The sequence below is a fragment of the Echiichthys vipera genome (genome assembly GCF_963691815.1).
Source record: "Echiichthys vipera genome assembly, chromosome: 18".
In the NCBI taxonomy this organism is placed as follows: Eukaryota; Metazoa; Chordata; class Actinopteri; order Perciformes; family Trachinidae; genus Echiichthys; species Echiichthys vipera.
In genome coordinates this window covers 11,523,280-11,549,902 of record NC_139843.1, presented here as the reverse complement: position 1 = coordinate 11,549,902, position 26,623 = coordinate 11,523,280, and the positions used below count along the sequence as shown (strand labels likewise).

At 40.7% G+C, this 26,623-nt stretch overlaps 1 protein-coding gene across 2 annotated transcripts in view; it reads right to left on the bottom strand.

Annotated features, from left to right (window-relative positions):
* The window catches only part of dnmbp (dynamin binding protein), a 49,025-nt gene extending 24,159 nt beyond the window's left edge, over window positions 1–24,866 (bottom strand). The window contains exons 1-4 of one of the 2 annotated variants that reach the window (XM_083932566.1): window positions 24,616–24,866; window positions 10,192–10,346; window positions 8,843–8,965; window positions 4,395–6,593 (exon numbers count right to left, since the gene is read on the bottom strand). In XM_083932566.1, the coding sequence (XP_083788692.1) occupies window positions 4,395–6,593; window positions 8,843–8,965; window positions 10,192–10,336 (2,467 nt within the window). In that variant the 5' untranslated portion in view covers window positions 10,337–10,346; window positions 24,616–24,866. Of the gene's footprint in view, window positions 1–4,394; window positions 6,594–8,842; window positions 8,966–9,537; window positions 9,581–10,191; window positions 10,347–24,615 lie in introns of those variants that run through there. The other variant, XM_083932567.1, reaches the window with a different exon arrangement.
* Window positions 24,867–26,623: the final 1,757 nt, after the last annotated feature.

Here is a 26,623-nt window from a genome sequence, read left to right as displayed (position 1 = left end):
TTCTATCAACATTATGTTCGGTTTAAACAGTAATTTTGCACAATTGCATTCAAAAATTTGATCTACATTAATGTTATTAGTATTATAGTATTTGTAAAGTGAGATTCCAGAGGTGTCCATGTTTATGAAACTGAGTTATTTTCTTTAAAGAAAGTTGATTTTAATAAAAAAAAAACACAACAAATTTAATCAGATGAATCACTTTTTTGTTTGTGGATCTCTTTTTTATGGTGAGGATGACAAAAAAAAATCAGACGTTCAAAGCTTCATTTGAAAAACAAAATATAATTTGAAAAAATGTAAGTCTAAGAAGTCTAAGTCCAAGTCTAAAACTGCTGAATGTATAAAAATAACATTTGGTAATGCCCTAGTTAAGATTAACACACAGACACAGTTTCCCAAGGTAAGTGTGAGAATAGAAATCCTAGACATGGTTTTCTTATGTAAGAGTGTTTAATTATCGTTGTTCAACATCTCAGCTTTCACAGAACATGACCGAAACTGTTTGTGTACGTGTGTCAACCGCAGGAATGCCAAATTAAACATTCCTCTTTGTGGCGGTGTTAGCTTATGTAAATGAAGCTGTCAAGGGCTCGATCGAAGTTTAGGAATACGGTCAAATATCAGACTGTCTGCAGGCTAGCAGTCCCCCAGTTTGTACGGCTGACTGTGGGAAACCTGAAGCCGCAACAGATCCTCAAAACAGTGTTAAATAGATCAGGCTGTCGTGTCATGGAGGCTGATGGAGGCGCTCTAATAGTGGCTTTAAAGAATTAAAGGAGGCTGAAGGTCAAAGAGCTCAAACAAGAAAAGAGGAAACACAAAGAGACAGAATAACCTGCATTGCTGTGCGAGGAAAAACCATCAAGCAAAAACTGATTAACAGGGCCATCCTCATATTGATTAATGAATTAATTAAGTCATGATTTGAAGCACTTACATAAATCCTTTGAAAGGGGATACCATCTCACTAACTACAGTATCGCACATACAGCCTGGACTTTTAGTCAAATTCTATCGTTATTAAACGATCATATTGTGTTTCTGAATGTGGTTAAGAACGGGGACAGGATGGAGAACATATTTGAGCCCTTTTAGTGCAAAATTAGTGGTATTTTTTTTAAAACAAGCTCTATTTTGATGCTTTTTATGCACTCTGGCAGCATTTACACGGGTTAAAACAAGAGTCGATATGTGAGCCTGAAAAGTTGTCCAGGAGGAAATGTATTGAATTAAGTATTACATGCATTTTAAACGGCTCTATGCTGGAAATCAGGCGTGGTGCATGAGCACTCTTCTTTCTGTTTTGAGCTTTAGTATCATACCTCTTTCAGCTTCTACGAAAACTTTAAACTGGCTTCTGCACAGTGAAGTGCAGGCAGAGCTCAATGTTGAAGTTACTCCCTGCTTTGTAACAATAAAGTGCCATTGTCTTTCAAACGTCACACTCAGGAACACACCCTGCAAAAACACGGACAAAACACTCCCTCCTGGGTGAGTGTGTGTGTGTGTGTGTGTGTGTGTGTGTGTGTGTGTGTGTGTGTGTGTGTGTGTGTGTAATGTAGAATGACAAGCACATTTTTTGTAACAAAGATCCTCAGACTATACTTGATGTGTACACACCTTCCTGTGAGCTGAGCGTTAAAAAGGAAAACATGGGGGAAACATAATATCCCTTTAACAAATTCTACTAAAAGCTTTTGTGTCCAAATAACGTGTTGATAATTACCAAATCAATGTGTTTTCCCCTTCCAAGTGCTGAATCTCAAATCTGAAGTCATTATCATCGTCCATTTACACATCTAACAGTGTGATAAATATCAAAGTGAAAACTGGGATTGAATATTTGATTTTGTTACTGTTAAAAGGAAGGGTGTGAGAATTCCTGTTGTGTGATGAATGAATGCAAACTGTGTGGTTGCATGACCCTTAGAGGCGCGTGTAGCCTTCCTGCCCTCAGGCCGATGAAACCTGTCATTGACAGACATAAAGATCATCCACTGAAAAGCGTTGGGGGAGCTATTGATCAAATCGAACAGGATGAGTCATTTGAATGCAACAAAAATTGAAATTGAAACAAACACAGGCAATAACTGATTATTAGTGTGCTGGTATCATGACAAACAGGATTAGAGGAAAAGTATTGAATTAGAAATGTCTTGTAGTAATCAGATTACTCTGGTAAAATGAGTTTAGAGTAGGTGAACAATAGCCTCGACTGTGAGACGATTGCTTTTTGAATGACAAACATCTCATTAGCATTTTTTCCATAAGAATGAAATGGAAGTGAAACTGTGATTACAGTGTAAAATGAGATGCATTATCATTACAAAGAAATCTAGCTTTGGCAGTGATTAGGCGGAAAGCTTTTAAATGAATGAGGACATAGTGAACTCTTTTGTCAGAAAGTTGAGGCAACAAGTACATCCCATGTTGAGCAACAATATCATGCCAATAGATAAATTGCTCACTGATTTGCAACACTGCCCACATTGGCCCAATACAGCCAGAGGCAATTGTCGATCGGCACACAGTACAGCAATTTTATTTAATCTTGGCTACCATGGTACAAAGTGCATCACTGATGGTTAACAAATTGACATCCTGTGATGGTAAATATCCTCATGACAACTTTTTAATAATTAACGACAACAGTCAAATACAATTGCTAAATATTTTACAACTCATTCATATTTCCAACCTCCTTGAATCCATACAGGCAAAGTCAATTTGAAACTTTTGCCAACAACTACTGTCAGTGCCCATGAGCAAGGCAACCCCTAACTGTTGCACTGACTCAATGACCAGCAAGTAGAGGAAGGCAGGTAGCATGCAGCTGTGGCTATGAGATGTAAATAAAAAAGCAGCAGCAACACTGACTGATAAACACCATCTTGATTCCAGGCCTACCTGCCACTCTGTTGGACCTGGCGTCCCGAGCGAGTCCAAACAGTGTGGAGAGGTGAGCCACGGGCCATGTGACAGCTCGCCATAACCACACTTTGGGCCGTGCTCTAGAGTGGGCCATGCTCTGTCTGTCTTCTCTCCCCTGCTGCAAAAAAACCCAAATACCACCCCGAATGTGCTCCCTCTCCTCACTCCTTTCGAAGATGTACAGATAATGGAGGAAAAGCATGAAAGGTACAGAGTAAGGAAGGTGAAAGGCGTAGGACATTTGTATAGAGATAGAGGGACTTAAAGACAGAGAGAGAGAGTGGAAAACAAGATAGAGGCCCACATGCATGTACCCTCTCACTATGTGCAGGAATGCACCTCGTACCTATGTGGAAAAAGTGTCGGACTGCCGGAGACAGAACTGTGCACCCAGACAGTATATGATGGCAAAAATAAATCTGAGCCAGAGCTTTGACTCCACAACTACTGTTGTTTAAGACATTAATTATTAAAACTCAGACACTGTATTAAACTCAAACGGTGGCTCACAAAGCTTACCTCAAATTCACAAATTAATCTGCTGTTACTCCACCTAAACCCTGCCTCAACGTGCTGATTCTGCCGCACTCACTATACTGAATTAGCATTGTAGTGAGATAGTGAGACAAAGCAAATTCCACACACACACACACACACACACACACACACACACACACACACACACACACACACACACACACACACACACACACACACACACACACACACACACACACACACACACACACACACACACACACACACACACACACACACACACACACACACACACACACACACACACACACACACACACACACACACACACACACAGTTATGATAACCCTCAATTTAAATACACAGTCCTCCTTCCGCTGGTCATTGTGGACAGTAAATAGGGATGTCTTGTTTGCATAGTTCACGGAGGAATTTAAATCAAAAGAGAGTGTGTGTGTGTGTGTGTGTGTGTGTGTGTGTGTGTGTGTGTGTGTGTGTGTGTGTGTGTGTGTGTGTGTGTATGTGTGTGTGTGTGTGTGTGTGTGTGTGTGTGTGTGTGTGTGTGTGTGTGTGTGTGTGTGTGTGTGTGTGTGTGTGTGTGTGTGTGTGTGTGGCAGATTCCTGCTATATTACATTTTGTCTTCAGTGGCTGAGTATTACTTTTTGAACTGACCTGCAGGCAACTTGACCTCATAAGTAAACTGTGACATCAAGCTCTTTGTCTTCTCTTTTGCATTGTTTCCAACTAACCCTTTAGGCTACAATACTTATTATACTTTTTCCAGCATTGTTTAAGTCATTTCTAAGAGTCCAAAGTGATGTCTTCAAATATCTTGTTTTGTCAAACCAACAATTAAATACTCAAATATATTAAATCCACCTGATTGCTCTAAAATTCCCAATCTCAGAGCACCCTGGTGGGCGATGCCATAAGCCATAAATCACAACATGCCCAGTCTTACCTTGTAGCTGCTGCTGCTCCAGGGCCAGTGTCTCCAGCGTGTAGTTGCAGAACTCCAGATTCTCCATTGCTTGCATGCGAGCTGTCTCATCCTCCTCCTCTTCCAACATGGTCCTGAGTTCCTCCGCTGTGTGTGCATATGCCTCCATGTCGTGCTCCACCTCTTGTAGCCGTAGCAGCAGCTGGTACCTTTCCTCCTCTTCCCTTTCTCTCTGACTCTCCAACTCCATCTCTCTTTCCAGCTCTTTCTCGGCTTCCAGCTGGCACTGGATTTCGTGTTCCTGGGCGGCTGCAAGGTCACCGAACTCAACTCTTTGGTCGAGGAGGTTCATAGCTGGCTCATCAGGGGAGTAGAAGATGTTGGGAGGAGCAGTATTTTGTCTTGGGCAACGAGGAGGGGGACGCGGAGCAGGGCGGGCTGGTTTGTATGCAGGTGGGGCAGAGGGACGAAGGACTCTAGGACGAGGTGGGGGAGGGCGAAGGGTCCTACGCCTCTCTAGTGAGGAAGAGGCAGAGTTTGACTGCAAAAGGTGTGACAACGGTGAATGCGCGGACCCTCGCATTATATCGCTTTCATTGCTAAAGTCCATAATAGAAAAGTGCCGCAAGATACTGGATTGCTGACTCAGGTCACCTGCAGAAGCACCAGAGCTCATGTTTGTGTCACTATATGAAGAAGTCAAGCTTTTCTCAAATTCAAAGAGCTGCTGGGTTAGCTTGGACTCCAGGTCGCCGGCTGAGGTTGCCAGGGCATCTAAGGTGATGGATGTTGACATACCATTGGCGCCACGCACCGTCTGCTGGGATCGTTGCTGTGTCTCAGTGCTGCCCATCATCATATCAGCATCACTGACACTAGCATGACGGGTTAGCTTCTTCTGCATATGGCCCTCGGCAAGGTTAAATAACGTCTGGGCAAGACTGCCACTTCTGTTGCTGGTGGTGGCACCATCCTTTGGTGGCCTCTGGTGGTATCCTCTGTTTTTAGACCATCCAGACTGAGTGCTAGGGAGGGTTAGGCTGTGAGTAAGTTTGGGCTGTAAGGATCGAATATTACCATTAGTATAGCTAGACCGATTTGCGCCAGAAGATGGGCCATGGTGTCTATGACCTCGTGCAGGCAGGCTAGACCGTGATGGCAGTCTGGGCCTTGCTGGAGGAGTGGATTTGGGTCTCTCAGGCCCACGATGTATTGGGGCAACAGGTCTACGTGGCTGAGAACCAGGCCTACTTGCCCCATCTCTCTGTCCTCTGCTGTTAATTTCAGCTCCAGTTCTTTTGTTTTCACTTTGCCACCTCTGCTCTTCAGTCCTCTCAAAGTAGTCCAGGTCCCACACTGTATGATCCTCATATGTCCTCCATTCAGGATCATTCTCTGACCCATTGGGACATAAATCATCTGAGCTGTGTTCAGAAATACAGCTGTTTTCCTTGTCCTGTTCTACTTCAACATTTGCTTCCTCTGCAGTTTTCTGCACACTGTCCTCTATTTTGACAAAACGATGAGGAAAAATACCACGTCGCCCTCGCAGCTCGCCCTCCAGCCAACCATCTTCCAAAGTGCTTATAAGACGTATGCGATCCCCCATATCAAAGTCCAACTCGCCTGGTTCCATGGCTCGAAACTCATACAGTGCCACTACATGGACACCGTCCTCCTCCTCCTCCTCTTCTACTACAGCCTCCTTCTGCTCCTCTTCCTCTCTCATAAACACCTCTCCTTCTACACCTTCCTCCTCTGTCCCCTCTTCTGCATCGTAAGGGTCCTCGTAGCTAAATTGTTCAGAATCATTGTTAAAATACTGGAAGTCCACAGGCTCCTGAGGAGATCGGAGGGATCCCTGGAGCTCCACAAACCCCTCTGGGAAGATGCCCCTGCGGCCATCCAGCTCGCCCTGGAACCAGCCTGGCTCGGGCAGGCCGGTGATAATGATCAAGTCCCCCTCGCGGAAGTCCAGCTCCTCATTGAGCTGCGCATGGAGACTCATGAGGGCCCGGGCCTGGCCCAGTGCGTAAGGTGGGAGCTCTGAAGCCTGGGCCTGAGCTGAGCGTTCAGAAAGCTGCCTGGAGCGGCCTGAGAGAGTCAGCTCCTTCACACATGATGTGGGGAAAAGACCACGGATGCCCCAGGCATTACAACCACGCTGCCAGGTTTCTCCAAGGTCCATGGACCCTGCTGCCTCTCCAACTACCACATCACCTACAGAGACATGAGATAAAGGGATCACATCGAACATACATTTTACTTTTGTTGTCATAGTGTCATATTATTCATCTATTTATTGTCATTTTAGAAAAAACAGATAAGAGGGGAAGGCAATGACAGGAGACGCAGGCTGTCCTGATAGTTGATCTAATCAATCTACAGCATATATACTATAAAGTATATATGTTCAATATTTAAATTATCTGATACTCTAATTCCAAACAGTAGCCAATTCATTATACAAGCCTGTAGGTGCTGCTTGTGGGGATTTAATAGTTGATCTGTTTTATTTTTTATTTTTTTGCAATCTAATACTCTAAATACTTAATGAAACCAAACTGAACAGAAGTAAATTCACTTGACTTTACTCTCAATGAAGCACCGGGTGTTTCTGTCTGCATTCATGTAGCATCAGTAACGTCAAGTTATCTCAGATAACCTTTATTATTGCATTCCCGATAACCGCATTAGGGTCAGCACTGCTGCTAATATATGAGGAGGATATGGGATTATAGGAATGTTGACTCGCCAGTCAGAAATCACGGGGGTCACATTCCAAAGACCTGTGGCTCCACCTCCCATTGTGTCTGGGGCCAAAAAACTGGAATGCAGCCAATAAGGACCATGGAAAATCATACTGGAAATGAAGATTTAAACTCTCAGATGGCCAGTTAAGACTGTTTCCTATAATCCAGGAAGCGTTATTTATCTCTGACAGTAGGGAATTATACTGAAATATTGTTGTTGAGTGAACTCGGTCATAAGAAATAAGATATTTGTACGTATGACTAAAGGACACTGAATGAATTGTTGATTTATTATTTGACACAGTGGGGCTACTGAAGAGCAGGGCAGTTAGCATTGTCTACTGAACAAGCTTTCAATAGATAATTCAATACTCAATACTTCAACTACTACTATGACTATGACTACAACTTCAATGACATGAAAAGACAACAATGAAAAGCTTTACCGATGCAAAGTATCTCTGCAAACATCAGTGTTGTATGCCTGAGGTTGTTGTAGCATGAGAAATCAGAACAAAACAACTAATGTAATCACATGACATGGTTTAAACATGTTAAAAGAAAAGCTGGAGACTACGAGAGTCTATGTAGGATTTAAGTTTAGCATCTGGGGACATCTAGTGGGGAGTTTTGGAAAGTAATGTATGTTTATTGTCATTATTATGTGGTGCTGTAACAGTGGGGATGCATTCAATTCAGGTTCTATATCTCTAAAATGTTGAGTTCTCAGGAACTGAGAGACAAAGATGGATGTTCTAACTTTCAAAATGCATCTATTGTTTTTATCCAAGTAAGATTAGTCCATTTCTAAACTGATAACAGAACCTGTTAGTGAAGAGTAGATCGTCTGACCTCACAAAATGAAAACTGGAAAATGAGAAATAAAGTAACTGTTCTGCTTTGGGGTAGAAAATAGCTTTCCTCATAAGAATCGATGTGACTTTAATGGCCTGAACAATAAGGATATAATACAAAATCAGAGGCAAACCTGTGTCTGTAGCTGACTATGAATAAGACTCCTACTCTCCTCCTAGGTCTACGCATCAGTTCTGACTTTTAAAATTAGACTGGGGTCTACAAAGCTGTACAAAGTGACCTTTTTACCTTCTTTCCCAATCAACTTTCTACAGAACCTCCACCAGACATTACGCCAGAGGGATGTCACAGGTTTGATTCTTTGCTAATTTGTTTCTAGGTTACAAAAAGACTTCTGACCATGTGAATGCCATATTTCTTAAACTGAGTTTCACTCTCAAAGAAGATGCCATCAAGAAAAACCAGTGCGTTGTGTTGAGTTTTAAGAGTAACTAATTTTGTTGTACAGTTATAAGTATAATACCCGGTTGTACTAAAGTTGAATGGTGCACAAAAAAGATTGTATGATTTTTATTTCTGGCATTATTCAACTTAAGAGTGTGTGGGTCCCAATTTGTGGAAGTGGAGACAAGGTCACAATGTCCAACACAACACAACTACACTGCAACACAAAATAAACAATTTACCTGAGCACAGCAACATCAACAAGTAGCGTTAAGCTAAGTGAGAAAACATGGACCATTATAGTTAACAGTAGTACCAAAACCATTAAAAACATCATCCTGTGCAGAACATACAAACTTACAACACATTAATAACAGAGAACAAAGCCCATGTGTGCTCTCATACTTTAATCTTTATTCTAAAAGTCATCATTGTCTGTATGCAGTATGTCCGTACCTCTCTTCAGGGACAGGTTGCCCGGCTCCGCGGAGCTGAAATCATTGATGCACACGTAGAGTCTGTCTCCAAGTTTGGTGCTGGGGATGGTAATCTCTTCCACAAAGGTGGTGGGAAACTGACCTGAAGACAGGGAACAGAGGAGAGAACACAATATAATAATAAAATAAAACATAATGAATAAATAATAATAATGAAAAATAAATGTTAACTCACAAGCATACCTGAATAAAGTATCATCATCCTAATTTCATAATTTGCAGATATTTGCAATACAGGGAGAGGAAAGTGTAATGAGGGTAATTGAGATGAACAAAATAACCTTGAGGAATCAATCATTTGATTTTTTTAGAGTGGACTAATAAGGCTACCGTTTTACTGTAGTTTGCAGAATATTAAAATATATATTTGAAAATATTTGTGTACTATTTTACAGTACAATCCTCACATTAGAAAAAAATGTCTTTACAGGTTATAAATTGTTCTTAGGGGAAGCTTTGCAGTGGTCACTGACACATTTAAATATTTGGAGAATGCCAAAAGATCAAGAAAAAGCTGGATTCAATAAAAAAAAACATTATTTGAATAGAGCACTTCACTTCAGTACAAAAGGCACCATTCATGTTTCCAGGGAAGTCGTGCCATAAATGTATTGATATAATCTATGTTTTCCACAAGAGGTTCAGGGCGCTCACATTGACTTCCCCTCTTCTCTTCCTCTTCCCTCTGAGGGAATCCCCGTTCTCATATTAAGTGACTCTTGGAAAACCTTAAGTGGATTTCTGTGCGTAAAACCCTTCAAGGGCAGAGAAAAAAAGGAAACAATGATGCATACTTCTCATTTTGCCCAGAATTCATTGTGATCTTTCACATTTCCTTTGCAAAATGTGCAATGGAACATGAAAAGATGAGTGGAACAAACACTTTTTTAATGTAGGAACTTATTTATTAAAGTAAGACCTGCAATACTCAATTCCCCACCTTGCAGAGTGGTTTTCATTGATTATTCTAAATTCAATAATGTTTCATTTTTAATCCCCTGCCCCCCTCAAACCCTGCCTTCTTTACTCTCCAAGTGGCCAGTTCCGGACGTATAGTGCAATACATTACAACACTGCCTCAAAAAGGAGTCAAACAATTATTAGAAAAGCATCATACAAGGAAACCTGAAAGACCCATCACCCATAGTTTCCCATGTGGCTTGTTTTTATAATCAGTAATCTACAGTAAGCTTCTCCATGTAGTTTTATATGACAAACGTCCTTTGTGGTAAACAAAGTGCAACTTCTTATTAGAAATATTCAACCGATCGATTTATTTATAGTAATTAATGACCCCTGACCACTTACCTGTGACGCCATCTTTGTCACCAAGCAACCAGAACTCATCCACGACACTGAGCACCTCGATGACATCACCGGTGAAGAGTGGCAGCTCCTCAGAGACGCTGGGGAGAAACTCAAAGACTGCACGCACCACCGATCCTGCTTCCATTACTCATAACCTGAAGAGGTAAAAAAAAAAAAAAGAGGACATTACGAGATTATTCACAAGCCGTTTAATATATAGAAAGGAGGAAAAAGTTAACCAGAAGTAAAAAAAATAAATTAAAATGCACAAATTGCAAAACTTTAATAAGAAAATGTCAAGATGCAGAAGTCTTTCCCACGAGGGACTGTAGCACACTGGTGCTATTCAAAATCCTCGGCATACAAATGGACAAATGCCTCACGGAGAGAGCGAGCTTTCTTGAAACAACACCAAATGAAAGGGGGAGAGAGAGAGAGAGAGAGAGAGCGTGAGAAAGCTGCACTAAAAAGGAGACAGAAAAGCAAAAAGAGTTGTATTTAAGAAGGCTGAAGGACATTCATCAACACTCTTCTGTCCTCCGGTGTCTCTGCTTTCTAATCAGGAACGGTTAGGGATGGGCAGTAACTATGGCTCTGTGTGCTCACAGTTACTGGCAGATGCAATCCTTAACTGAAAATATTTTATAACTCACAAACCTATGCAAGTCAAGTCATTCTTGCTACCCTGTTATCACTGACTTGCGTGCCTCCCACGTTATTATTCTTACACTTTCCAGTGAGCATTTAAGCTACTGTTTTCACATTTCTCCTTGCTTGTTTTGTATGACGCAATAGATACATGAATTCTCATGAATCATGTCTTATTTCATTGAATGAAAGCATCACCTAAATAAATAATACCGAGACGCCTCCTCTTAGCTTTATTTTTGAAATGAAGGACTTTTGTAAACGCTCTTCCTGCATAAAAATTTAATTCAATAGAATATAATCCCATTAACCAACTGCTGCTCTCCTTAAATGAGCATCCAGCTCCTTCAAATAGCGTCTAGATCCCCCTAACACTGTTTTGGAAAACAGATGATACAAGAAATAAAAATGTGCATACAAAATAAAAGTATGTGTGTGAGGAGAAACTCTATAAACTAACTGCATTCATCCCTTTTAGTCGCTTATTCAGGGAAACTTCAAATGTGTGCTCAGTAGCTGACTTCTTCAATTATCAGCAAAATGAGCAAACACACAGAAAACAGTAAGTATTCTGCCAGCCCTTGTGTATCATTATCTGGAGACAGAGTAACCACAGGTGGGGATGGACGCGCTGAAAGAGACGGGAAATGGGAGAAGAGAGCCGTAGTTGGCCACAGTCAATGGAGCCTCTGTTAAGTGGGCCGATGGAGCCGAGGGGGGACAGGAACAGGACTCTAGTCCAGTTCAGTGCCACTGTCTCTGGGGAGAGACACGGCTCAGGTTATCCTGCATATGGTTGTGGCGGTAGATAGAGGGGGCAGCTGACCAGCGTTAACAGAAAATAGAAAGAATGTGCGTGTGTGTGTTTAGGTTTCTTTGTAGTGAAGGTAAAGCAGTACTGCTTTACTTAACAAAAGCAGTTGTGCTCACAGTTCAGTGAAGTAGGTTGTGAACTAAACACCACATAGTGTTGAAGCCACGGTGTAACCCAAGTCGATGCATTAACTAATGCAAACTACAGAGATGTGAGCAAGTAGAGGCTAAAATACACAGCAGGTAATGAGCATATTTTTTGTTAATGTTATGTCATTTTATTCATCCATCGATCCAAAATGTGATGGCTTCTTAGAGCCTACTCACACTGTCCTTTTGGCCGCGGCCAAAACCGTTTTTTCAGCTAAAGCCTAGTACCTTTAAGCAGTGTGAGTGGACCCGCTCCGCGCTCAACTGCGGCCAGCGGACTGTCCACGGCCTGCTTGAAAGAGGTGGGCTTTAGCGGAGCCGTTTGCACATGTACGAGCACGTGCATGCGCACGTGTACGAGCACGAGCACGAGCCCTACGGCAGTAGCGTTATGTCCGCCTGTTCGGACATGTAAATAGAAGGACGGACCATGCGCGGACATTTAACAACAACAACAATGGCGGTGAAAGGTTCACGTTGGTGTGGTGCGGAGGTGGAGTGTTAACTGCAGATTTGGTCGGATGAAAATATTCAAAAACAGTCGACAAGACGCACAAAAACTCCGAGGTCTGTGGAAAGATTTGTAAACAAAGCCACACACACGCGATCAATGCGTGTGACGTGTTACGGCGTGATGGCGTATGGACAGCAAGAAGCATTGGCTTCTTGCATTGGCAGTGTGAGTAGAAACGGGGCTGGGGCGTGGGGGGGAGAGGGAGGGGGGACAAGTACCCTAAAGTCCGGGTCTCGGTCCGGGAGGACAGTGTGAGTACGCTCTTAGTGTCCTTTCTCTTTAAGATAGAGCAGTGTGAGCAACATGTAACTCATCTTTCTGCCCATCCTCAGTTCAAATGAAACAATAGCTGCCCGTCAGGCACCACGGTGAATTGATCATGTCCTAACATGCATACAGGTGAATCATATATCCACCCATCTCTAGGGATGGTATCCATGAAACAGTGGGTTATAATGATCCTCCTAACAACTCACAGCCTAATCTGTTGTGTCCCAGTTTATGAAGGTAATTCCTGTAAACAGATACACATTTTTAGAAAAGATAAAGGTCTTCAGATCACACAAGTAATGTCTTACTCTCTAAACTTGTACACTGAGGAATGGTTCTTCCAGAAACTGCTGTGCCATGAATTAAAAAGAGCATAGACAGCACAGAAAATATAAAAACAGATATTACAGTGTTTACAATTCTGCCTTTCTGCTGCTTTCAGTTTACTGTTAAAGTACATCAAATTATTTGTTGAAATCCAGAATTAATTTTAATGAACAAACTGAACATTACGAGCTGAACACAAAAGGCACCATTATAAAAGAGAGTGACTACATTAACAATTAAAGCACAGTTTCACTTAAAAATCCCTGAGTGCAATATCGCAGTGTTTCATGATGTGCATCACGTCCACTCGTGTCTGCCGCTACAGCTGAGCTTACAACAAATACCCAGAAAACCAAACCTCTTCCGCTTTCTTCAAGTTAATCCTCAAATCTGCATCCAGCCAGACAAGCTCCTTAGTGTTATTTATGGGTCTGTCAGTGTGTCAGTGGCCCCTGTGCTTGGTGACTTTTACACCCTGCTCAGGCTGATGACCACACAACCTGCCTTTACGGAAAACCAGGGATACTGTGGCCCTGTACTGTAGTTGAACATGTTTCCATTCAGATTTTACACAGGACAGCTGACACATAAAAATAAGCATGTATCTTTGCAATGCAAAAAAGTGCTAAGTCAGTCTACTTCCCTTAATAAATGAATCAGGTTGCAATTACAAGTCATGCAAATGCCAGATACTAAATGATTAAGAGTCATATGAGTGACAACATGAATATTTACAGCACAATAAAGTAAGATGGTGATCATTGGAAATACTGCATCTGCTAAACATGTGTAAACTGGCATTAGAAATTAGCTCAGAGCTTCACAGAGCATACTAAATACACAATAGTTTATATAATACTATATTATTTTTGGAATAATTATTGCTACATGTATAGCACACATATGAAATAGGTCATTTCCGGATGGCACAATAAAGTGGCAACCGCCGCTGCTGAAAAAATGAACGCATAAGTGCAGAAAAAACTGCAGTTCCTCAAAAGGCTTGAGTCAATCTCCATAGACCCCCCATGTTAAAATCCCCAATTTAACAGCAGAAATAAACAAAACTATACACAAATTATTGAATGATAGGTGGATGCTGGCTAGCATAGATTGTTGGCTCGCCATCCGTGCTCCACCTCTTCGCCCATTTTTGGATTAGCTGGGCGTTAGGCAACATCGGGCACTGCCAAGGTGGCAACGACCAGGGCCACTGGCAGCCACCCACTTTGAGCTTCATTTAGGCTCTTCTGAAACCTACAGTATGGGTGACGTATCAAACACTACATCCATATTTTATACAGCCTATGGGCACAATAACAAAACTCTTTGCTGAAATCTAGTTTAATGTCTGAACACCACTATAAGGCTCAGCTCTCCTGCAGACATGTCTCGACCTAATTAACTAAGGACAAGAGTGATTAGTTTCAATTTCTATCCAGCTAAGTCGTGTTCATTCTGCTCCTTGTAGGCCTATTCCACATTTTTTTCACTGCACAAATTAAATTAACTAGTCGCAAGCGTCAATTAGGCATAGTCTTGCTGATGTATAATATAAAAAAAGAACATTATGCCAGCAGAGTTATGGCGTTTCTGGATCTTAATACGTAAACACCAACACTAGTGTCAGATTGCCGGAGTTGATTTTAGAGTATGTAAGGCTCTTCATCTTCCTCTTATTGTAAAAAGCATGCTGTGCATGTTTCAGTGTGTGAACAGCTCATTGTGACTCACAACAACAACAGCTGAGGACCATTTTGTTTGGATTTGAAAAAAGAGAGGGAAAAGCAGGATCATGTCAGGAGTAGCAGGCACGTCTGGAGGAAATGTTTCAACCACTTTGGTAGTCTTCCAGTGCCAGATTGTACCAGTTCACCTCCTTCTATCAATGGAAGACAACATTAAACATTGTTAACTGCTTATTCACCGCTGCAGAGCATGTCTCAGGAAAGCACACAGGGCATTTCACACTCTGGAAAGGCCTCATAACAAGACTTAAACAGGTGTGTCTCTTCTATTTAGATTTATGAGGTCTTGATAAGAAATGGGACTCTGATCATGACTGTATCCTGGAAAAAAACTCCTGACAACAGAGAGAACTATTTTAAAAGTAAAGAAACCAGACAGCATTCTGCATCTTCATATAGTATTCACCAGGGAGGAATAAGAGTTTGGTTGTTGTTATTTAATTAAATTTAGTTCTTGAATACTGGGTCCTAAATGAAGAATTAAATACAAAAATGAAGGTCTTCTACGGCTTCAACAACACTGATGATATAATAAAGGAACAGAGAGTAGGTGTGATTCTTTAAGGAGACAGGGTGAATAGGACACTGTGACTGAGACCTGTGTGCGCCACTTGGCACCGTCCTGGAGAAAGTAACAGGATTACGGCAGACAGCTAAGGCAGCAGCTGACACACACACACACACACACACACACACACACACACACACACACACACACACACACACACACACACACACACACACACACACACACACACACACACACACACACACACACACACACACACACACACACACACACACACACACACACACACACACACACACACACACACACACACACACACACACACACACACACACACACACACACACACACACACACACAGCTGGCAGTGGGACAAAGCACCAACTGTCTGACCTGAGACATGGCCCTGGAACCATCATCACCCTTTACTAAACTGCCTGTGCGTGTGTGTTTGTTTGCGTGTTTCCTGACCTAATTGATCAATATATGATGCTATTTTGCTATTTTAACGGATAAGCATGTGATAAAAGTCTGTTGCTAGCATTTTTACATGAGTAGTGATGAGAAAGGTTTCCCTGTTTCTCTCAGTGTCAGCAGGAAAACACCTCCTCACTCCAATTAATGCACCATCTAATTAGATGTTTAACGAGGATGACATTACAGGTAGACAAACTAGACCCCTGTACAATTCGGGGACGGAAAGATGAACAATTGTTAAATTAAAATCAGAATTTAAAAGTGCGATTTTCAATCCTGAAGAGCCACAACTTCAGTTGTACAGTATATTCTTGTAATATTCCCATTTACAGGCAGTTGTGCAAAATAGGATCCGACACCGGTGGCGGGCTTGTTTGACCGCGCATTGCAAGTTTGCACATATCCAAATACCTGTTGATATCCAAGTCTTTTATAATGTTTAAAATAGGTGTGTTTCTCTTTCTGACTGTTGCAAACTGAGGAAAAGACCCATATTGAGACGCATATTCTGAATGTGCTATATACACGACCAAAGAATGCTTGTATAACCCCCCAAAATACCAGCATATCCCACATCTTAATCGTGAAATGCTACATTTGGAAAAAGGCCTTACTTGGAATATCCAAATGGAATATGCTGTTTACATGACCTGTATCAAATTGGACAATTGTCATATTCATTATAATAATGACTACATAAACACTAATATGTCACTATGTTAATGTGAGTACTGAGTGGAGGAAGTGGGATCTGCTGACTGCCTGTACCTTTTATTGAACAGAGTCATCTGATGCCAACAATGAAGCTGCTGCCTCATTATCCGTCTGCCTGCCAGGATGAGGCTCACACTGCTGCACGACCAATGTGCTATTCATCCTATTCAGATACACTGGAGTGGCAGCCTGGCACATGCCTGTGCGTGGATGTCACACACACATAGACAGGTAGAAGCCTCTGGAGTGGGCTGGATGACAGCTGATGTCTTTTGATACCGACTGTTTACTGTGCAGCAGTGTAGTCCTCTAATGCAGAATGCTGAGTCCACTAAAATGCATTGGCCTCAAAACAACATCACCAAAACAGGTGAGCAGCGAGTGGACGGTTCTGGATATTAAAAACTGTGGGACATCTGTTGCTTTTCTTTTGACCGTCTAGTCTTTCAGCACATGATGGGTGGACGAGGAGGGGGAGAATGAGAAGGCTCCGGTTGACAGTTGTCAACACAAGTCATGTGGTTTTCTAACCATCTGTTTAGAGTCAGCGGCACATAGACCTGCAGCCTGATATCATATTTTTTTTCTTTGCAAAATAAATGTAATGAACCATGGCAGTAATAAATACATGTCATATTTGGCTAAAATGGTTACACTACGGTCTGAGCTAAATAATTTGTCAACATTATACAAACACACAAAACCCCATATGAAATGATTTAGTTCAGGGCGTTCTGCTGGCTTGGTGGTCTATTCCACAGAAGGGCTGAACTTTTAGTTTTGATTATATGTTTGGTTTATAAAATGTCAATCTTAAAAATGTCTTAAAGCTTAAGGTTACATCTTAACATGCTTATTTTGTCAAATCAACAGTCCACAACACAGAGGCAAGTAACACATCCTACAATTAAGAAACTGAAATTAGCATATGTTTGGCATTTTAGTGTCAGAAAATACTTAAAGGTCCCGTATTGTGCAAATTTTCAGGTTCATACTTGTATTTTGGGTTTTTACTAGAACATGTTTACATGCTTCGGTGTACAAAAAACATTATTTTTCTGCCTAACCTAGCTCTGAATATACCTGTCTTCAGGTATATATCTCTGTGTCATCAATTGCAGTTAGGGAATGACTGTACGGCACATTTTACCTTTATATAGTATAGTTGTGACATAATCATACAGAAGTTCTGACGGCTTGTACAAAATCATAAAGAAAAAATATGAAGGTCTCATTTTTATAATATGGGACCTTTAAATTATGACTAGTCTATCAGAAGAGTGATGAATTGACTCAATGTTTCAGCTCTAATCCACATACCATACATAGTTTTTGGTTCAAATGCATCCCGGGGGCTTTTGCTGCATGGCAGCCATCCCAGACACCCAGTTGTTGCAGTTCATCCCATCTTTTTTCTATCTTCTAAAGGCAATCCCCCTCATAAAGATCAACAAATAGTATGGTACCACATTGTGCTCTAATGTTATTGCTCTAAACAAGCACAAGGCACGACAGTGAAGAGAGCAGTCTGGCTTTAAAATGCATTTCAAAGAGATGAGGCAGCATGATGTGGCCTCAGCCAGCTGGATAAAAAAGAACACATCTGGCGAGCTGAGTCAAATGCCTAAAGATGCCAAACTCTGTTGAAATATTTGGCAAAGCTGTCCCGTTTCACTCAAACAGTAAACACATACTGTACACAAAGATGGTTGAAAGAGCATGCAGACATACAGTACTGTACACTAATATGCCAGCTCTGCATTTCATTACAAACAATCACTGCAGTGGAAACAAAGCCTATTTTGTCACAACACGATCAACAATTCGAATTGCTTACATAAAGAGACAGGAGGGACTGTTCCTTTTATTTTAAATAGCCCAAACAGAATGCTGACTTCTGGTTCAGGTGATGCATCCGTTTGAAAAAGCATTAGACCAATACTGTCCTTTCCTTATATACTGACATTTCACACTCACTGTTGTCTCCCTTATGATAAAAACATAAAGCATACAAAATACACACTTGATTTAATGTGGCATATTTGGGCTAAATGTGAAGATCAGTTATTTTTTTACTTACGTTAACTCTTATTTCCATCATATTTATCGGTTATGATAACATCTTACTCACTAAATTATTATCTAAAAATCGAATAGGATTTTTACAACCAACTGATTAGTAACATAAAGTTACCATTTACCTTTTTTAACTTTAAAATATTGTGGTTTACTCAAAACAATTGCAGCAATAGTTTGACATTTTGAGCAAGACATTATTGCTTTATGCCCAGGGTTAAATGACAGTGGTGTGAATCTACAGCTAGCAGCCGCCAAGCTTAGCATAAGGACTGGAAACAGGGGGAAACAGCCTGGGCCAGTGCAAGTCATTTTCTGAATCTGTGTCATGTGTTTTAACACTGCCCTGCCTGTTTCGGAGACTAGCGGCAGCTCCTGAGTGTACTCATTCCAAGAGATGTGAGCACAGACTATGACCGATCCCTTAGCCCCATAGTAACCGAGGTATTGGGCCAATTTTTCAAAAGCCACATAACTTCTGAGCATTCTGACACCAGGAGAAAATTAACTTGGTTCGAGACCTGTCTCTGTCCCAGCAACACACTCTCGCAAGATCTGGAAACACAGATGAGCTGAGTTAGAGAAAGACAAGACGAGCAAGTCCGTCATCTTCCACACGTCTGTAATTCTTTTTAGAAAATTACAAAATGTGTTTCTATGCTGCTTACTGTATCTCCTGGAACTTTTCTAACAGTAGAGAGGGCATTGCAAGATGTGTTGTTGCTACATGAATGTAGGGGAAAACCCTGGGTGGGTCCTTGGAAAAAAAGACTGGAAATACTCTCTTTTTTGGCTCATCCATAGCTCCAAGTCCACCTCTGTCTTTACATTTTCATTCACTTTGTATCTCTGCAGTTTGGTGAGCACACAGGCATCCCTAAAGGGAATATGCTTAATTTACATCTATCCCCTTTTTTTCCTTTCCGTTGATCCTTTCTCTCACATAATTGTTTCTCCATTCCTTTCTCAAGCATGCACATGTTGAATATTAATGGCTTTCATGACACAAACACATATACACACATTGGGTGGAACTGTTCTGTTGCATAAACATTTCCACAGCGAGGACAGCTCAGATGTCTGAGCTCTGAGGGCAGAGACTGCGTTGTCACGGATACAGGGATCTGTTTGGACAGCGGAGGATTTTTCCCTTAGAGAACCCCAGAGGTGCCCGAGGATATGCCGCCCCCTTTAGACATGGCTGAGCCCTAATAGTTTGCATATGAGCAGTTACATAACTGATCTCTCCCTTGGAATCACACCATGACATGTCTGCAGAAACGTGATAAATTCAGGGTTAAATAAGTGTGCTCTCTTCGAGGAAATCCATCCAAACACTAAATTCTCACATCTACTTCCCAAAACATTTAAACAAATCAGGGTGAATTGAGGACAATGACAAGAGACTGCAATGATGGCAAAACCTAGGCGGCTTTGAGGAGTTTTGTGAATTAACTCTTGGAACAGCTCACTGGGACTGGCCTGAAATAATCGACGCAGAGGACTGTAATACCAGCTCCATGTGAATTCTGTAAAAGAGCCCTAAATACAGCAGTACCGTCACAATCTGACTCGAAATGGTCAGATATGTACCTAGAGACCATCTTGCAATGGGTTCACACCAGCCGTGATGCAAAATCATCCCAGGGGCCTTAAGGGGCCCTTCCCTACTTCTTACCCCGCTACTTCTGGTGCCCTTTCTCAGATCACATCCATTTTGGAACTTGACCTTCATTTTGATCTACACCAGACACCTGTAAGGTTTCATGACTGTATCTTGTATGTATGGGACCCTATTTTGGTGACCAAATCTGGCTGCAGACAGACATATCAAACCTAGCAAAACACTCCAAACAGCCTCTATGATAGTTCCCACTGTAGTAGGAGTACAATACCAGCATCAATGTCACGGCTGGTAACAAGCAAATATATGAGAAACATAATTGCTCTCAGTTTTATAAATACTTGTATATGAATTAAATAATGCTTATTATGGTGTAAAGGTTCAACAGAAGTGACTAAAGGTCCATAAAACCAGTTACATAACCACATTCTAAATACTGCCATCATAACAATTTTTATAAGATCATACCAAGATACTCAAGACCGACCCAAAGTAAGCCAACCCAAGTAAGTCTGTTTTTTCACGTGGAGCCTAATGTTAGCTACGACGACATTAGCTAGCATTAGCTCTTGTTAAGCGGCCCTGCCAGACCGGCATATTGTCAGTTAAGTCAACTTTAACCAGCCCAGTTCTGTGTGAAAAAACAACGGCAGAGATCAACCTGATTAACTGAACGTACTTGCTGTTTAAGAGTTCCATGTGAACTCACAGAAGACATTACCATATGCTAGCTGCCAGCTAGGCTACGGAACGGGCTGTGGGTCCGGAAGACTGACATCCTTGCTTCAATTTATGATTACCCTCTCCTCGCTCCCTCCCCTCATAACCCCATTCTCCACACCAAAACAGTGAAAGAAAAGTTAAATGCTGAAGTACATGAGATGTATTGTTTTGTTTGGTTGTTGTTTTACTCTGGTATTGAATCCAGAATTGTGGAATTTCACTGGTATTGGTATCGACTACAAAGTTTTTGGTATTGTGACAGTCCAATTACAGGATATCAATTACCATATGGAGACCAAAGGGTGATTAGCTAATGGCTAGTATTCATGTGCAAGCAAATTTTGCTACATATAGAAATTATTTATTATCTACCCTGACAGCACACACTAACTGGGCAGAAGGCTGGGCGGTGTTCAAGTGTGTTTCTTGTTTATTCTGTCTTCTGTAACATGGCTCTCTGTCTTCAAGGCTTTTTGTCTCAGTCTGAATGTATAGTCCAATCTTAAGAAGCCACAGTATTTTGTCTATGAAAGCAAGATAAATAGTTATCAACAGTACCCCTAAAAGTATGATAAATGATGACAGCTAACTAAGCATCAGTTTTCTGAAATATCACTCTTATGATGTCTGATGAGCGATGTGCATGCTTCACCCTTTTCTTTGCCTCCTCTGCTTATACTGGCTTTAAACTCAAGCGCCCCCCCTTTTCACATCCAGTTTAAATCAAATTAATTATCCTGTCTTTTCAGCTAGGCTAGCTAACACTGTGCTGCCAGCCAAGAACGCAAGGAATGTTCTTTCTTTAACGTTAATGTCATGAGACATACCTCCCCTCTGAAGTTATGGTATGTTACAGTACATAATAGGGTGATATCTTGAATTTTCCTGTTTGTGTATTATTGCCATTTTGTACTGCTTGATATTCAGTTATGTTACTGTAGCTTGGGGTGCCTTTGGTTGCAATTACAATGACATCACAGTAATAATCTACGTTTCTGTTAAAACACACGATGGTATTTTCCCTGGATTTTTGTTGACAGCTACTGCATAGTCTTTGTGACATGTAACTGACACAAACGTCTCAAGTTTCTTTGTCACCTAGTGCTGATATAGGACCCTGATGCAAGTGTTGAATAATTCAGCGGCTAGGGTGTTTATGTGCATCCCAAATCCTGACAAGACACTAAACACAAAAGCAGGACAACAGAAGAGAAAAGGATACCCTTGATTAAGGCTGATATTAGTAAAAGAAGGCGACTTCAGGTGGGTCGCCAGGTATAAGTCAGAATAAAAAAGGTGCAATACACTGTTATGAAATGCCTCACATGACAGGACAAGTAACTGACTTTTTTACATGAAGAACGGTGGTTAGATCCCTGCAGGCAAGGAAAACGTTATGGCATGTGCCAGTGCCAAAGCTTCACTGACACTGGTGCAGAAGTGCAGAAATTAAACTGGTGTTGGTGGAGTAACAAATACTGATCCTGAATGCAGTTTGACTGGTTCAAAGGCATGTATTTTAAGGATTTGTGTCCGTATCGAAATAACACATTCACTTCCTTTGTTTGTGCACCTGTGGAACAGAACAGGAAAGTACAGAGGATGGAGAATGATAATAGCGTGCAGTGATTGATTCAGATTCAGGATTTTTACACTTCATATAAACAAACCAAAGCTTCGTGAGTAAAGCGGTGTGAAAATGCTGTGATGGTAAGGCACAGTCTGTATTGTACTAACATAACAAACATATGGGCATGTCTTGGCTCAACATCGTACAGTACAGAGATAAATGCTGACCTGTTAACCAACTGAAAACGTGTCTCTCTGTCCTGACAGATAAAACTGCTTAAAACACACTGCACTTTTTGACTGAACACTTATGATACTGAATGGATTTTGCTATTTTGGCAGTCAGTGTTGTGTTTGGAAGATTCCTCCTGAGAAAATAATGGCTATGACCTATGTTTAGCCTTGAACTGCTTAATTATGTTTGGAAAGTCCTACTATACAAACGTTAAAAAGATCCCAATTGAATGATGAAATGGCACATATTATACATAAGCTTTGCAGCACACTCCAAGTCCACTTAATCTGGAAAGCAGACTCAGTTCAAGTGACAAACTGGACATAATTCAGCCTCAGACGCTTCGTGCCAAGTGGCTGAGTCAACATAACAGACCTACAGACTGTCAAAGCTTGAAAGTCTACAGACCCTGCACACGCCGTATAACGTACAGTGTAGTGTGTTTCTCTATAAAATACATTTGGTGAAATGTTTGTAACAACACTTATTTAGTCTTTACTTTAAATTTAGCATCCTGCTTTGCCAGGTATTTAATTTTTTTCAAATTAAAAAAAGAGACATTCCTTCTGTCTGGTCATTACATCCTTTAAAGTTGTATAAAACACCTCTAACTGATTGTAAGTAGGCTATGTAATACAATGTCACATCACTGAATAGTATAGAATGTATACAACAGGACAGAGAAGAACATGAGTAAATAGAATAGATCAGAACATAATTTAACAGAACAATAGAATATAAATAGAATAGAGCAGTCCCTTTTATCATCACTTTGTCATAGCTCATCTGCTTTTAATCCTGCTCAGTGAACACTGGAAGTACTCATGTCGGTTTGGTGCTGTGTGTTAACTTGTCTTCTGTATGTCCTGTCATTAATGTTTGTGAGACGCCCTCTCCTGCTACTGCACAACAAATCCACCTACAGCTATTAATAAAGTAAACTGAACTGAACTCAACTCAACTGAACTAATAGAGCAGAAGATGATTAAACGGAATAGATCAGAGCATCATTAAACCAAACAATATAATAAAAATAGAATAGAACAGAACATGATTTAACCTAACAGAATAGCACGATTAAATAGAATAAAGCAGAATATAGTGCTATAAAAAGAAATATAACGTATGGAACATAACTTAATTCAGCAGAATAGATTAGAACATAACTAACCAGAACAATAGAATAGAAAAAGAATAGGGCAAAACATAATTAAAAGAACAATAGCATAGAGCATAGCATAGTTAACCAGAACAATAGAATAGAAAATAGAATAAAGCAGAACACGATTAAATCAAATAAAGCAGAATACAGTGCTATAAAAAGATAATTTAATTCAGCAGAACAGATTAGAACATAATTCAACAGAACAATAGAATAAAAATAGAATAGATCAGAATGGAAAAGAACATAATTCAACAGACTAGAGCAGGTAGATGAGTATATCAGTGTGTTTGTGACCAGACCACCATAGTCAAGTGTGCATGTGTGTGACCAGAATATTCCCTCAATGTGTGTGTGTGTTTGTGTGTGTGTGTGTGTGTGTGTGTGTGTGTGTGTTTTAGTCTCTCTCACATGGTGGAACAACTGACAGCAGCGGGCACAGGTGACAGCCAGACAGCGGGGGGATTATTCAGTGTGCAGCACTTGTGTCCACTGCAGCCATCAGTCATGCAGCTCACGTCACTGGTCGGTTCAGTGGGACTACAGTAAAAGCTGTGTATTCACACCGAGGCTGCTGCTGCTGCTGCACTGAGCACACATACACCCGTTTAATGTAAAGTTTAAAGTCCGCACCTCACTATCACAGTACAAAACTTTTCAAATAAGAGTATTAGATGAAAATACAGCGTTTATTACTCTCAGAGTAGCTTATAAAAGCATATCCATGTGTTATTAAAAACGTCTGTGTATCCCTACTCATCCTCCATCACGCAGGCGGGTTTCCAGCCCGTCTGGCGCTGTGTAAGAAGCAAAAAAAAGTCTTGTTTTTGTGGTGCTTTTCTTACCTTTAAAGTGTCCGAAGGTCCTGGGGAAAATGTAGGGTCGGGCCAGTCCAGACAAGATATCCAACTACTTCTTCTTCTCCAGCCCGGTGATGTGTTGGCGGAGTTGCTTTTCCCTCCGCGACCCAAGTTTTTTCTTTTCCAGCGGCTACACTTCCCACAGCTTTTGAGTCATTATTCCCGGAAATAAATGCTTTCTTTCAGCGTGAAGGTCAAGAAAACATGTTGACGGGAGAAAGTGACACGGTGGTCCCCGGCTCTACGTCGGGACAATCAGCTGTCATCACATTAGAAACGGGAGCAGCCGAGTCGCTCTGCGTCTCTCCCCATGCCTACACACAACAACGCCACCCATTTTTTTTTTCCAAAGAGACCCGTGGCTGTCCCGGCTGATGCCTGACTGAAAAGAAAAAGAAAGTGGGTCCAAAAAGTACAGCAGGACCCGGGTGTTTGTTTCATTTCACGCTGTTACTTCTCAACAAACATGTATACTTTACTATGCAGTCACTTTATGTGCAATTAATCCCTCAGTGCAGCATTTCCCTTGAACACCTGCTCTCTTATGTACTTTTCATATTTTTTATACTTTTTTATATTTTTAGATTCAAGATTCAAGATTCAAGAAGCTTTATTTATCCCGAGGGAAATTATTTTGCAACAGTTTCAATACAAAGGTGGGAAAGGGTCAGAGTAACAATAAGCATAAAACATAAATAAAATAAAGCTAACGTAAAATAAATCAAGCAATGAACTAAGTGTGACAGAGTGCAACAGACATCGTGGTTAAGCGTAGGTATACATGTATACTATATACAACAATACGCACTGTGCAGTTTTACTGTAGATATTAGTGTTCCTATATTGTGTGCTTTTCTCTGTTTTATTATGGCATCTCAGGTTTGATCCAAACCAAGTAACGTTGTACTTTGTTTGCATTAACCATAATCCGTAATAATCTGTCTGTCTGTTAGTGGGCCGGTAGTAAAAGTAACACAGTAAGGTAATTAACTCAAGGAGTAAAGTACAAATATGAGGTAGACCTACTTCTGTACTTTAACTCAAGTCAAACAAGGACTTATTATTTTTACATTGTGATATGATAATAACAAATAAATCCTCTCATTATAAATCAGGTTATGTGGCCAAGACTGTGTCTGTTTAACAGTATACATATTTTCTTATAGGCAGACTTATATGGAAATACTGTGATAATACTACTGGTAATACTTTTTACACATGCACCTACATATTATATATACTACTTTATTGCAAAAGATGCCCTATATAAATTGCATCTATTGCATTGCTTCTCCCTATCTTACAATGTTCATTTGTATTAACTCTCTTAAATAAACTAACAAATGAATTAAGGATAGTGATGTTAGCAATTATTGGTATAAGCAGTAAATTGCAAATATATTTGTCGACATAAATGTAATGTAATGTACTTAAATGTAAATCGAAACACAACATTAGTGGTTTTTGATTCAGTTAATACTGACAGGTAGGTTAGTAGGACTGACTGAACATATATGTTTTCCACTGTGTTGTTTTTTGGAGCTTTACTGGAGCAAAGCTGAAACTTCAAGGGAATGTGATGGTTGATGAGACAACTTTCCATTAGCAAGTTACATCCTTTCTATTCTTCTGAATATCACAGTAAAACTACAAGGTTAACACAGGTAGCAAAACTGTACACAGACATAAAATAAGTGGTAAAAAACTCAGTAAATTAAACTCTTCGAAACAGTATCAAGATTCTGCATTTCAGATATACCTGAAAGTTGTACTTTGGTAGTATTGCGTTGTGGCAGAGTTCAGATACTATGTGGTTGTAATGAAGCTAATCTGTATGTACTGTATGTCCATATTAGAGAATGCAGATATGGTTGTGACTGAGCCTGATTTCATGACTGTTTTTTTTAACCCTCTTCTTTATCTTTTCCTTTTCCGTGCCTACATTCGAAGGCAAAAGCATCTAACTGACTTTGTTTCCTGCTATTGTTCTGCA